This window comes from Notolepis coatsorum (genome assembly GCF_963971535.1).
Source record: "Notolepis coatsorum genome assembly, contig: SCAFFOLD_2882, whole genome shotgun sequence".
Classification (NCBI taxonomy): Eukaryota; Metazoa; Chordata; class Actinopteri; order Aulopiformes; family Paralepididae; genus Notolepis; species Notolepis coatsorum.
Window position 1 is genome coordinate 5001 of NW_028169418.1, and position 14736 is coordinate 19736.

General features: G+C 44.5%; 1 protein-coding gene across 1 annotated transcript in view; it reads left to right on the plus strand.

The window, feature by feature from the left end:
• LOC311248724 (phospholipase D1-like) overlaps positions 1 to 8690 on the plus strand; it is a gene marked incomplete at both ends in the record, with an annotated part of 12122 nt that extends 3432 nt beyond the window's left edge. The window contains 3 exons of the mRNA XM_084339559.1: positions 1 to 26; positions 3921 to 4070; positions 8607 to 8690. The exon at positions 1 to 26 is cut by the window's left edge and continues 127 nt beyond it. Of these exons, the coding sequence (XP_084195685.1) occupies positions 1 to 26; positions 3921 to 4070; positions 8607 to 8690 (260 nt within the window). The remainder of the gene's footprint in view (positions 27 to 3920; positions 4071 to 8606) is intronic.
• Positions 8691 to 14736: the final 6046 nt, after the last annotated feature.

Here is a 14736-nt window from a genome sequence, read left to right on the forward strand (position 1 = left end):
GGAGTCCGCATTGACAGCCTCTCCAGGTCAGTGTGTGTGTGTGTGTGTGTGTGTGCATAATGTGTGTGTAGAGTGTAATTCCTGAAGGAAAATGACATGGAAGTTAGTAGCTGATGATACCCCGTGTTTGTGGAACATACAGATGCTCTAATGCTTGTTTTTTCAGCCCTCTGGGGTTGGTCGCTCATAGTACTCTTGTTACTATTCTTAGAACAGCTCTGTGGCGTTGCATGCTACAGTATAGCTGCACTCTCAACCTTACTGCTGTGGAAAACCATCTGGTGTAATCCTAGCCCGTCCAGAAGCTCTGTAAGAACTTGGAAGAGCAGTGACTTTTGGAGACTTTATACAATTAATAAATCAAATTAATTAGATTAGATTAGATTAATTTATCCACATATCCATGTTGAATGCAGCAGCTTGTTGTTGTCTCTGCTAGGGCAGCTGGAGGCTACATTGTGGGCAATGGTGAGTCTGTGATGCGTTGGTTGAGTCTCTCAGTGAATTGCTTGTTGCTTGTTGCTGAGCAGATCGATATGGACATGGATAATAGAGACTCACCTCACCTCATTTTGGCACAATATCTTGTGTTTTGTTATAAAAAGACATCTGCATGCAACCCAACAACCCAAATAATGAGTAGAATAACTTAAATAGCATAATACATCATGTGTAGATTCTCCTTTGTGCATTTGGACACAATTACACCAGGATGAACCAAAAATAGGAAGACATGTCTTGGACCCCAGAGGGTATTAAAGAATGCATCCAGTGTCTATGATTAGAAAACTACACTAGTGTGCATGAGACCAGCAATGGAAACAAGGGTCTGCACTAAGTATCGTTACTATTCAGGTTGACGTTGTTTCAAAGGTTTTCCATTTAAAAGGGTTCAACCCTTACAATGACAACAGACACAAAGGATAGGTTTAACGAATTCCATCGAAATCGATAGTTTAGAATGTAGATGACGACTTATAATCTTTATCCTGACAATTATAGTTACCGGTGCTTATCATAATTCTAAACATTACGATATAAATACTTACCTTTACTTACGTTCTGGATATAACTATGCAGATGGATAAAGCGCATAATACATGACAATGAACGATTGGTATATAAACAAAGACATTTGACACACGTACCTTTTGTTTCAACAAACGCAACAGACAATGAGGAAGGGAACAGAGGGGATTTAAACATTTTGGGTGAATGGTGAGCCGCTCCCGAACCGCGCCGATGGGGCCGAATCATGTATTGAATGGATTGGTTCGGTTGGGCGGGATAGGAGGAACCGTGGGCACAGGGGGCAGACCAGGGTCTGAGGAAATTAAGGGTTCAAGGTTCAAGTTCAAGTTTCTTTATTAGTTGTCATACAAAAATACAGAATACTTTTATATGAAATGCTTCTTTCTGTTTAGCTCCTGAGGGCGTGCTAGATAAAAATAGACAAGTATAAAATAAGTATAAAATAGAAGTTAAAAGTACGTAAACAAAAGTGTTCAATATATACAATGCAGAGTAGAAAAGTAACTGAGTTACAATACAATATACAGTACAATGCAGTAGGGCTGACCCCTATTAATTGATTAGTCGACTAATCGGTCGAAAGGGGCCGTAGTCGACTGGCCAACCTCTTAGTCGAATATAATAAAAGAAATATATATATTTCCCCAAGGGGATCAATAAAGGAATATCTTATCTTATCTTATCTTATATATAATTTTTTTCAAGAAAAGAGGCATAGAAGCGTGGATAACGCTAATGGCACGCATACCAGAGGCTAACTGCCTACGAAAACAGGCACAGAGGCACTGAAAGAGGATTTCACCCATCTAATGAACACACTATACTAGACAAATATCAAGATGTATCCATCAGTGGACCAATTGCATGCTTTTGCAGAGGACAAGAAGCCTTCAGTCGACTCCTTCAGACATTAAGCACCCCCCACAGCACAAATGGAATGATAAAAAAAAAAAAAAAATATTATACTTTTCATTTATTTTTGATTTAAATTTTTTTTAAGTCGACCAATAGTCGACCAACGTCAAATTTTGGCCAATCCTAGTCGACCATCCAAATCCTTAGTCTGGGACAGCCCTACAATGCAGAAATGGGATGAGGTACAATTTAGGGTAAGGTGTAGTAATGAGGTATGAGTGCAAATCATAGTGGGGGGCGCATGGCATAGTGCAGGCTTCCTCACAAAATGACTATATAATACTCCAATTCAGCGCAGATACAACTATGCATGCATGTGTGTGTTTTAATTGATTGTTATCCTTACTTGTGTTCTTGTTGATGATTTTATATGCCTTTCCTTTCTGCCTCCTCTCTGTATGTACACTCGACGTGACTGTAAATGAGGGAAACCTCGGTTGCCTATCGAGTTTAATAAAGGTTTGAAATTATATGAAATTAAACAAAGGTCTGCACTCTATCGTTACTATTCAGGTTGACGTTGTTTCAAAGGTTTTCCATTTAAAAGGTTTCGGCGCAGATACAACTGTGTGTGTATGTGTGGGGCGGCTTGGGAGGTAGAGCAGTTGTCCGGAGGTTCCCGGTTCGATTCCCGCAAGACACTTTAACCCCTAATTGCTCCTGATGAGCAAGGTTGGCACCTTGCATTGGTTGCCTCTGTCATCGGTGTGTGAATGTGTGAGTGTACGGGTAAAGTGTGAGGAACAAATTGTAAAGCGCTTTGGATAAAAGCTGTTTAAACACGCCAACTTTTTGGGAAATTAGCTTATTTGCCATCTACCCTGGAGTACGAAATACACTCCAAAACATTCCTGTAAACATGTTGTGACCTGTGTATTTACTAGGGATGTCCCGATCCGATCACGTGATCGGGATCGGGGGCCGATCACGTGATTTTCAGAAGATCGAGATAAAAAAAAATACTAATAATCGGGATTGTTTTAAAATTCTATATTTTTACACTTTTTTTTTTATTCAACAAACATGACCATGTTCACGTCTTAAACTCATACTGAGGCCTTAGTTTTGGTTTTAAATTGCATATCATCATTCATTTATTTATTGTCACACAGAGCAGAAGAATTTTGCCAAAACAAACGCATTTCCTTTGATTTAATTATACATCAAATGATTTATGTCAAGGATGAGGGACATCCACTAGTTGCAGAACTTGCAGTCACCTGGTTTTTACAGACGATGGCGCCATTGCTCATGAAGCAGCAGGTTGGAGGCAGAGTTTTTAGATTACTTCGGTTTTAGAATGCCTCGCTTGAATGAAGTAAACTTTTCACCTGGATAACGTCAACATTCAGGGTGAATGTAATGTGAGAAATTGGGATGGGGGGATTTTTTTATTTAATTTTTTATATAATTTAGTTTTTTATCGGATCGGGAAAGATCGGTATCGGTACATACTCAAAATCACATGATCGGGATCGGATCGGGAGCAAAAAAAATTGATCGGGACATCCCTAGTATTTACCACGTGAAAAAAAGAAATTAGACATTTTGAAAAACGGGGCTTTTGAGGTGATGAAATCACTGCGCCCAGGCAGCAGTGGTTCAGCAAAAAAAAAGTCTGAGTATATATCTGCTTAGAAAACAAAAATGTCAAATAATTTGTATTTATTTCTCCACGTGGTAAATACACAGGTCACAACATGTTTACAGGAACGTTTTGGAGTTGTATTTGGAGTGAATTTCGTGACTGTTGGGAACTAGGCTACACTGGCACACCTACTTCCAGTGAATGACGCTAAGCTAGGCTAACGGTGCGGCTGTTCCCTAAGCCTAATGCATGCACAGAGAAGAAAAGGGTATGTATCTGCTTGTCTAACTCCAGGGTAGACGGCAAATAAGCTAATTTCCCAAAAAGTTGCCGTGTTCCTTTAATTATTTTCCGTTTGACCATGTGTGTGTTTGTTTCTACCCAGGACCCTGGTGCTGAAGTGTAGCAGCTTCCGACACGCCCGCTGGTGGGGCCAGTCCATCGAGAGCCTGGTGAAGAGCTATGGCAAGGCCTTCCTCAGAGACCACCGCTTCGGGTCCTTCGCCCAGGAGGAGGAGAACATCCCTGCCAAATGGTAACCATGGAAACGAGGAGTGGGAGGGCAGTTGTTGTTTTTTCTTCTCCGTTATCTCTCTTTTCTCTTTCTCGCTGTTTCTGTTTCTCTTTTCTCACTCTCTCTCTCTCTCTCTCTCTCTCTCTCTCTCTCTCTCTCTCTCTCTCTCTCTCTCTCTCTCTCTTTCTTTCTCTCTGTCTCAGCTGTCAGACAGGAGTGTATCATCTGTGTGAGGTTTTTGTACTCAGTGCCCCTCTGTCTGTCTGTCTGTCTGTCTGTCTGTCTGTCTGTCTGTCTGTCTGTCTGTCTGTCTGTCTGTCTGTCTGTCTGTCTGTCTGTCTGTCTGTCTGTCTGTCTGTGTCTGTCTCTCTCTCTCTCTCTTTCACTCTCTCTCTCTCTCTCTCCCCCTCCCTCCCTCCCTCCCTCCCTCCCTCCCTCCCTCCCTCCCTCCCTCTCTCCCTCTGACTACATCACATGTGTGGTTTGAGGGATCATGTTTGAGGCTGGTTGTGACATGACAGTCAGCTGAAAAAAGAGAAGCCAGCCAGTATCTGCTCTGACTGTGAGAACATTCACATTGAGAAGGCAATGGCACACGCTTGTGTGTGTGTACATGCACCTGTTAAAAAACCAGTGATCTTAATGTTCTTGTATTTCTTGAATTTAATTGATTGATTTATGTGAATATTAACCACTGTACCTGTACGTTGTGTTTGTACACCAGGTATATGAATATTAACCACCTGTACTTTGTGTGTTTGTACACTAGGTATGTGAATATTAACCACTGTACCTGTACTCTGTGTGTTTGTACACTAGGTATGTGAATATTAACCACTGTACCTGTTGTGTGTTTGTACACTAGGTATGTGAATATTAACCACTGTACCGGTTGTGTGTTTGTACACTAGGTATGTGAATATTAACCACTGTACCTGTTGTGTGTTTGTACACTAGGTATGTGAATATTAACCACTGTACCTGTTGTGTGTTTGTACACTAGGTATATGAATATTAACCACTGTACCTGTTGTGTGTTTGTACACTAGGTATGTGAATATTAACCACTGTACCTGTTGTGTGTTTGTACACTAGGTATGTGAATATTAACCATTGTACCTGTTGTGTGTTTGTACACTAGGTATATGAATATTAACCACCTGTACTTTGTGTGTTTGTACACTAGGTATGTGAATATTAACCACTGTACCTGTTGTGTGTTTGTACACTAGGTATGTGAATATTAACCACTGTACATGTTGTGTGTTTGTACACTAGGTATGTGAATATTAACCACTGTACCTGTTGTGTGTTTGTACACTAGGTATGTGAATATTAACCAGTCAGGGTTAGAAATTAACATTTTTTTTCAAGGGCTTTTTTTGCCCCCCTTAATTGCTTTTCGGGGGCTTTTTTTTGTATTTCGGGGGCACAACATTTTTATAATGAAAATTAACATAAAGATTATAAAACATTGTTGACACTTTTTTTACAGTCTTCGTCCCTATGTTTGATAACGTAATGTTAATGTCTCCATATATAGGGCTCTACGCTAACCTTTTTCCCAAGGAGCACATGTGCTCCTAAATAAAATGTTAATAAATAAAATCTAAATACAAATTTAGGAGCACACAGAAATTTAGGAGCACAGTGACAATTGTTCAAGTAACACACACACGCACACGATGTGTGACATCATGGCTTGGTTTCATGTTTTGAGGTACCTTCAATTATCTGTAAATAATACATACATACTCTATCTAAATAGATTAAATATTATTGTCCCTGAGTGAGGGCAAGTTGTGTTGTTGTCTTGATATAATAACCGGTTGCCTCTGGATCAACGAATGTCTAATATTGAATAATATTATTAGATATTTTATTTTTAACATCCCTAATTCCAACAGTCAAGAAGCTTGTTTCAAATTGATGAAAAACCCCACACACGCAACGTTTCTGAGTATAGGCTCTGGCCAGATCGATCAATGAAATACGTTGCGCGCTCAGCGCTGTGGAATGAAGGAAATGCGCATCGGGATCGGATTTGGATGTTATTCTTTTGGAGTTGTGTTACAAATGGAATGGTCTTTCCCCGCCGAACACAAGTTACTTAACGTTACACAGGTCGCGCTATGCAGATGCTTAGCTTGCTAACGTTAAGATAGCAGTGTAATGCTTGATGAGAGCAGAGCGCTCTCTCTGTGTTCGCAGGAATCGCAGCACCTCTCAAGTGCCTGTAACACGCAGCGGGCCCCGCCTCCCTCCTCCTTGGAACAAACATTCCACCCAAAAACTGAATTTCAGTCCAGTTTCAATCTGAACTATTAACAGCGGAGCTGTTTTGTAATCTTCACAATCACTCGTCTGTCTCCACACTGCAAGTAAATGATTTTTCCGGTTTGCACACACACATATTATTATGGGCAATACGAGGGAAATGCTCGCACTGTAGAGCATATATATAATTATATATATAATTAGTAAACTGTCGGGGGCTTTTTTTGCCCCCCTTAACTGATGTTCGAGGGCATTTGGTCAATTTTCGAGGGCATTTTGCCCCAAGCCCCCGTTAATTTCGAACCCTGTTAACCACTGTACCTGTTGTGTGTTTGTACACTAGGTATGTGAATATTAACACATTCCTGGCCATTGGGGGCCGTCTAATCTCACTCTATAAGGCCAGCATTTCAAAACAGACTTGCATTGTGCGTGGTGCTGTTTGTAGAGCTAAATCTATACTTTATAGTATTGCTATCTGTCCATTCTCATTGTCAATTGAGACCATAAACCGTCCCTTCAAAATGGCTTAAAGAAATAATTTCTTCATCAATACGTTCTCATTTTATAGCCTCGTGAATATAAGCGTTATATGGGATTTGGGCTAGTATATTTCCTGGAAGGCGAGATACAGGGCGCTAAGCTAATAACATTAAATCGAACAGCGTTTCGGCACTACAGAAGCTAGAGCTAAAACTCAAAATGCATATTGTCGGTATTCATGGTCCACCATGAATGCATGAAACGGGGGGGGGGCGGGGGATGTCGTTTCTGATTATTGATGACCAATAACCGTGTTAGCTTCTATCCCCAGGCCATCAGGCTGCTAAACGAACAATGAATGAACACTACACAACAACAACCACCAAACACACATAGCACACACATCCACACGCACACACTCACTTTAAACAAACACACTGTAGCACCCACTACACACACTTTATAGCACACACCCACTTTAAACAAACACACTGTAGCACCCACTCCCCACACTTTATATTTATGGATGAAGGATTGCACTACAACTCGTACACCTTACTGTAAATTATACCTAAAATTGTACCTCATCCCATTTCTGCTTTGCACTAGATAGTACTGTACATTAGTACACTGCATAGTTGTGTATTGTATATTATATGGTAACTCAGAACATTGTACATATGTCTATACCGAACAACTGTGACCTCATTTTCTTCTTCTAAATTCATGCTATATTATGTTATTATGTTATTTGATACTATCTTGTCTAGCACAGTCTCTGGAGCGTAACAGTAAGAAGCATTTTGTATGAAAGTATTCTGTACTTCTGTATGACAACTATTAAAGAACTTGAACTTGAACTTGTTAGCCTCAGTAGCCACATTCGCTGATCGCCTGGTTGGCTATGATAACGAGGCCCGATCAGCATGTAATGTACGTGAAAAAGATCTTACCGTGGGCCGGTTGGATCCCCAAAAGGATTTCCCAGTTATCGATCGCCATCTGGTAGATCAATATGTCCATTGGCTGATGATATATTCCTTTACTGCATAGTCAGTCGCAAAAGGTATTCCAAGCTACAGGCTACACGTATAGATTCCAGCTAACAGTAAACTCCATTCAAAGTAAAAAAAAAAGAGAAAGCACCGTTCTGCCACAGGGAACACTGCATTATCGAGACAGCGCCCCTACGAGGATCTGGCCGGTAATGCACTTTTCAGAATTCCAAGAGTGGGGTAAATCTGCAGTGCCGCTCGGTGACATTGAGTAGGTTATTAAAATGGAATAAAAGCCAAAACAACCTTACCACGGACATGTCCGTGGTTGGCCCTCTACCGTTGGATTCGAAACACGGACATGTCCGTGGCCGTACACTGTGTGGAATAATATATTGATTCCCCAACTCTCTCATGTAAAGACATCCCCCAATACATTAATCTCACCCCCCCCCCCTTTTAACTATATAATGCTCCTCCCAACAACATTCCAGGTCTCTTTACCTGGGTCATTTCAGCTGATCACCTGGGGCGAGAGCCTCAGCCATTCTCTCTATGTACTATGTATATTTCTATCTGTTTGGTTAATAAACCTTTGTTATTAACTGAACCTCGGTTGACTGAGAACATTCTTCTTCAGGATATCCACGAATATCCCACAACTGTCTCTGTACTTTGTGTGTTTGTACACTAGATATGTGAATATTAACCAATAACCACTTTCTCTGTACTCTTGTGTGTTTGTACACTAAGTATGTGAATATTAACCACTGTACCTGTACTCTGTGTGTTTGTACATTAGGTATGTGAACGGGAAAAACTACATGGAGGACGTGGCTGATGCTTTGGAGGAGGCCAGAGAGGAAATCTTCATCACTGACTGGTGGTGAGTGTGTGTGCGAATGTGTGTGTGTGTGTGTCCTTGTGTCCTTGTTTTCCTGTCCTTGTGACAAGGAAAGAAAACAAGATTCTTTTGTATACTTATGGGGACATTGGCCAGACACCACAAGGCTAAGGTTAGGTAAGGGTTAGGTAAGGGTTAGGTAAGGGTTAGGTGAGGTTGTGTGGTGAACAGGCAGGGAGCAGGTGAAGCGTTGAACCTGAAACAGATTTTTCTTAATTTCTTCTTTTTTCTTTATTAACAAACAGACAGAAAGGCGGGTTAACGTTGGTTGACAGCCGTGCTGCTGACAAAACAGACTGGTGAAATGTACTGCTGACCTAGAAACAAATAAACATGTAGGAACACGTAGGAAAGATGATTCATGTAGTCTGGGTAGTGTAGAGGTAAAAAGCCCTTGTCTACCACCACAGCGACCCGGGCTCAGTTTCCGGTAGCGGTGCCTCCGACATTCAGACGTTCCAACGAACACGATTGTCAGCGTTCGCAGTGTCATTCATCCTGGTTGTTGCAACTCCTACTGGTCGGTCGAGGTGCCTGTTCAGCGGGGAGGGGATCTGTGTGGGGAGATAACGTGAACATCTGTACATGCTATACGCTCTCCCAGTGAAATTGACAGTGAATTCAGTCAGCCCATTATTACCGGACTCCTCTAAACTGTGGTGGACAAAATTGCAAAAAGAAAATCTCCCATGATGCATCCCTCCAGCGTGGGTGAACCCGGTGGCCACTAACGTTATGGTACCACGAGCACAGCTCACTGGCATTTGTCCTCGCTTAATCAGGATCACCTGTTATTTGATTACAATCGTGATGATGATGCAATGGAATATCCATGAACCCATGTCTCTCTCATACAAGGCGACAGCATCTCACTCCTTGTGCCTCGTGGTGCGGCTGAACACGGAGGTTAATTAGTTAATTAGTGCCCCAGTTATTCACTGTTGCATGCAGAGGCAAGTGTGTTGGCTACGCCTGTAGTCAGTGTTACAGAGCAGCTGAAGGCTCCAAATCACTGTAACGCCGGATCAAGACAATTCCTGGCTTCCTGACTTCCTTCCTGGCTTCCTTCCTGGCTTCCTTCCTTCCTGACTTCCTTCCTGGCTTCCTGTTTCCTGCCTCCTGCTTCCTGCTTCCTGCCTCCTGCTTCCTGCCTCCTGCTTCCTGCTTCCTGCTTCCTGCTTCCTGCCTCCTGCTTCCTGGCTTCCTGTCTCCTGCCTCCTGCTTCCTGGCTTCCTGCTTCCTGCCTCCTGGCTTCCTCCTTCCTGCTTCCTGCCTCCTGCTTCCTGCCTCCTGGCTTCCTGCTTCCTGGCTTCCTGCTTCCTGCCTCCTGGCTGGCTGGCTTCCTGCTTCCTCCTTCCTGCTTCCTGCCTCCTGGCTGGCTGGCTTCCTCCTTCCTGCTTCCTGCTTCCTGGCTTCCTGCTTCCTCCTTCCTGCTTCCTGCCTCCTTGCTTCCTGCTTCCTCCTTTCTGCCTCCTGGCTGGCTGGCTTCCTGCTTCCTGCTTCCTGGCTTCCTGCTTCCTCCTTCCTGCTTCCTGCCTCCTGGCTTCCTGCTTCCTCCTTTCTGCCTCCTGGCTGGCTGGCTTCCTGCTTCCTGGCTTCCTGCTTCCTCCTTCCTGCTTCCTGCCTCCTGGCTTCCTGCTTCCTCCTTTCTGCCTCCTGGCTGGCTGGCTTCCTGCCTCCTGGCTGGCTGGCTTCCTGCTTCCTGCTTCCTGCTTCCTGCCTCCTGGCTGGCTGGCTTCCTGCTTCCTGCTTCCTCCTTTCTGCCTCCTGGCTGGCTGGCTTCCTGCTTCCTGCCTCCTGGCTGGCTGGCTTCCTGCTTCCTGCTTCCTGCTTCCTGCTTCCTGCCTCCTGGCTGGCTGGCTTCCTGCTTCCTGCCTCCTGGCTGGCTGGCTTCCTGCTTCCTGCCTCCTGGCTGGCTTCCTGCTTCCTGCCTCCTTGCTGGCTGGCTTCCTGCTTCCTGCCTCCTGGCTGGCTGGCTTCCTGCTTCCTGCTTCCTGCTTCCTGGCTTCCTCCTTCCTGCTTCCTGCCTCCTGGCTTCCTGCTTCCTGCTTCCTCCTTTCTGCCTCCTGGCTGGCTGGCTTCCTGCTTCCTGGCTTCCTGCTTCCTCCTTCCTGCTTCCTGCCTCCTGGCTTCCTGCTTCCTCCTTTCTGCCTCCTGGCTGGCTGGCTTCCTGCCTCCTGGCTTCCTGCTTCCTCCTTTCTGCCTCCTGGCTGGCTGGCTTCCTGCCTCCTGGCTGGCTGGCTTCCTGCTTCCTGCTTCCTGCTTCCTCCTTTCTGCCTCCTGGCTGGCTGGCTTCCTGCTTCCTGCCTCCTGGCTGGCTGGCTTCCTGCTTCCTGCTTCCTCCTTTCTGCCTCCTGGCTGGCTGGCTTCCTGCTTCCTGCCTCCTGGCTGGCTGGCTTCCTGCTTCCTGCCTCCTGGCTGGCTGGCTTCCTGCTTCCTGCCTCCTGGCTGGCTTCCTGCTTCCTGCCTCCTTGCTGGCTGGCTTCCTGCTTCCTGCCTCCTGGCTGGCTGGCTTCCTGCTTCCTGCCTCCTGGCTGGCTGGCTGGCTGGCTTCCTGCTTCCTGCTTCCTGCCTCCTGCCTCCTGGCTGGCTGGCTTCCTGCTTCCTGCCTCCTGGCTGGCTGGCTGGCTGGCTTCCTGCTTCCTGCTTCCTGCTTCCTGCCTCCTGGCTGGCTGGCTTCCTGCTTCCTGCTTCCTGCTTCCTGCCTCCTGGCTGGCTGGCTTCCTGCTTCCTGCTTCCTGCCTCCTGGCTGGCTGGCTTCCTGCTTCCTGCTTCCTGCCTCCTGGCTGGCTGGCTGGCTGGTCAGCATCAACACTACAGCGCCGGCTTGAGTTACAGCCTCCTCTGTCCTCACACCCAGAATAGAAACATAACATGTGCTCCTTCAGTTCTGTCTGTATCTATTTACACCAGACCTCCTCTTCCTTTTCTCCTACTCCTTCTATCTCTCGTCCCGCCTTCCTTCCTTTCTTCATGTCAACTTGGAGGCCCGCCCTCCCCCTCCCCCTCCCCCTCCCCCTCTCCCCCACCCCTCTCCTCTTTCCACTAGCTACCTGTCGGGTGTCTCGTTGCTCCTCTGCTGCTCAACAAGACCATCAGCACGTAGCCCGAGTGTGTGTGTGTGTGCGTGCACATACATAATGTGTCTGTCTGTCTGATGTGTGTGTGTGTGTGTGTGTGTGTGCATGTTCGTGTTGTGTGTGTAATGTGTGTCTGTCTGATGTCTGTGGTTTCAGGTGTGTGTGTTGTGTGTCTGTCTTACTGTCTGTCTGATGTCTGTGGTTTCAGGTGTGTGTGTGTGTGTGTGTGTGTGTGTGTGTGTGGGTGTTAAATGCTAGCGTGTTCGTACAGGTGTACGACTATTAGCAGTATTGTAGCATAGTGTCATTCAGTTCAGAGTCACCTACATTCTCCTCAGAGTCTGAACACACCGTTTTAAGAACAGACCGACCGACCGACCTCTCACCTACATGTTTTAAATTGTTCTACGATCTCAACACCTGTTGGTTAAAATGTTCTATATTTTAGCCGTCGGCTACTGTAACGCTGTCTGGGCCACATCATGCAAATGTAGCCAAACATCCAAACCAGTTCAGCGACTTTCCCCTCTGTGTGTCAGCTTATGAGATGCCTGAATATGATGGCTGGGATATAAAATAATCTAATATCCAGACTATGAGAAGCCTGAATATGATGGCTGGGATATAAAAGAATCTAATATCCAGACTATGAGAAGCCTGAATGTGATGGCTGGGATATAAAATAATCTAATATCCAGATTATGAGAAGCCTGAATATGATGGCTGGGATATAAAATAATCTAATATCCAGACTATGAGAAGCCTGAATATGATGGCTGGGATATAAAAGAATCTAATATCCAGACTATGAGAAGCCTGAATATGATGGCTGGGATATAAAATAATCTAATATCCAGACTATGAGAAGCCTGAATATGATGGCTGGGATATAAAATAATCTAATATCCAGACTATGAGAAGCCTGAATATGATGGCTGGGATATAAAATAATCAGACAGACAAACCTCACTACCATACCGACCGACAGAGGGATGCAACACGATAGAGAAGTTGGTATCTGTGCCACTGGTCATTTAATTAATTATAGTTTAATTTATGGTTTCAGAGATAGATGTGATGATATATAACGTGATATGGATATCAGGTCATATGTGTGAGTTTCATTTCCACAGCAATTGGACTATTGAAATACTGTAACACTGTACATGCATCCGATTACCATTATTACTCAGTAGTACTAAGTACTATTATAATATTTATACATACTCACTTGTACATTTTATATTGCACTTTACTGTTACATTTGCACTCTGTTTAGATGCCAACTTCTTTTTGTTGTACTGTACTTGTGCTGTATAATGACTGACAATACATTTGAATCTAATCTAATATCATTTTAACTGATCAATTCATTTAAACTTTAATTGTGGGTTATTAACATTGGGTAATGTATAGCATTTTGGAATGGAACCCTTTCCATAATCTCAGAAGTGACTGTACTTTGCACTGTGGGCTATTGCTGTTTAGTCTAAGTCCTCTGCTTTGATTCACAATCTGGGTTGGATTGGGAATTTGACACCTTGCAAGGTTCCACTGGCGGTGTGAGGGTATTGTGAGGGTATTGTGATGTCCATACCAGCGTAACTTTAGCCATAATAGTTTCTGGTCCCGTGGAGCCAAACTGGGGGTATTTTTCACTTGGCCAAGATCCAATGATTCTGCTCTTAACCAATGGGGTGTCGGTCTCTGTAATGTGAGCCAATGGTATTGTAGGCAGTCTCTGTAATGTGATCCAATTGTATTGTAGACACTAGACCAGTGATTCTCAACCTTTTTTGGGCCAACACCCCCCCATCTGACATCTATGTTCCATAACGCCCCCCCCCCCCCCCCATCTGACACATATATGTTCCATAACGCCCCCCCCCCCCCCCATCTGACATATATGTTCCATAACGCCCCCCTATCTGACATCTGCGTTCCATAACGCCCCCCCCCCCCCCCCCCCCCCCCCCCCTCAACCGCCTACACCCAATGGGACCCAGTCTCAATTATGATTATTTTCAGTATCATGGGTATCTAATGAAATTCAGTTTGGTGGGTCAGTTAAGTCTGTCAGTGTTGTGTGTCTAATGAAGGCTTCTAACAATGGACACCCAATAAATTATTCATAATACTTTTTACTACCAAGTGTGTTTAAATTAAACATGACAAAAAGTGTTCTTGGCGGCATGGTGGCACAGTGGTTAGCACTGCTGCCTCACAGCAAGAAGGTCCTGGGTTCGAACCCCAGCAGGGGGCCTTTCTGTGTGGAGTTTGCATGTTCTCCCTGTGTTCACGTGGGTTTCCTCCAGGTACAGATACAGCACTCAAAACTCAAACCTCTCATGCCTCTCTACCACTCTCTACCACTCCTCTATTGTTCTTGACCGGGCCAGATTTCACACCTCCACTTCCTCCCACAGGCTGGGCAGATTTTCATCTTACATTTTTATTCGTCCCAAATGTCCCAGCCCCATCAGATTTCTTAGCTTTTTTCACTGTTTACTTATCATGCATTGCAACACTAATATATGGTCAGTACCCCAAGTCAGACTGCCCATATAAAAATTATTTTGGGGGTCTGAGGGCAGTAGCCCCCGACCCCCTCCCTGGGGAAGCACTTAAGTTAACTACCCTCCCTTTGTTCCCCCAGCCAACACCCCCGGAAAATTAACACCTGAGTAGACTTAAGTGGCACACAAGCAGCAACAAGCAGCAGACAAGCAGCAGAATTGGTTTGATTTTTGAGCGCTGCGTCTGTACTCTGGTTTCCTCCCACACCATGAAGACATGCATGGTAGGCAGGGACTACAGATGGAAACTAGCTCATTAGCTAATTCTGGCACATTTACATTGATGTGTAAACTGAAGATGTTGATTAATGTGCACTGTCCCTGGGTAAAGAATTTATCAAAATAACTTCAACTTCTTTGATAAAAAGGTGC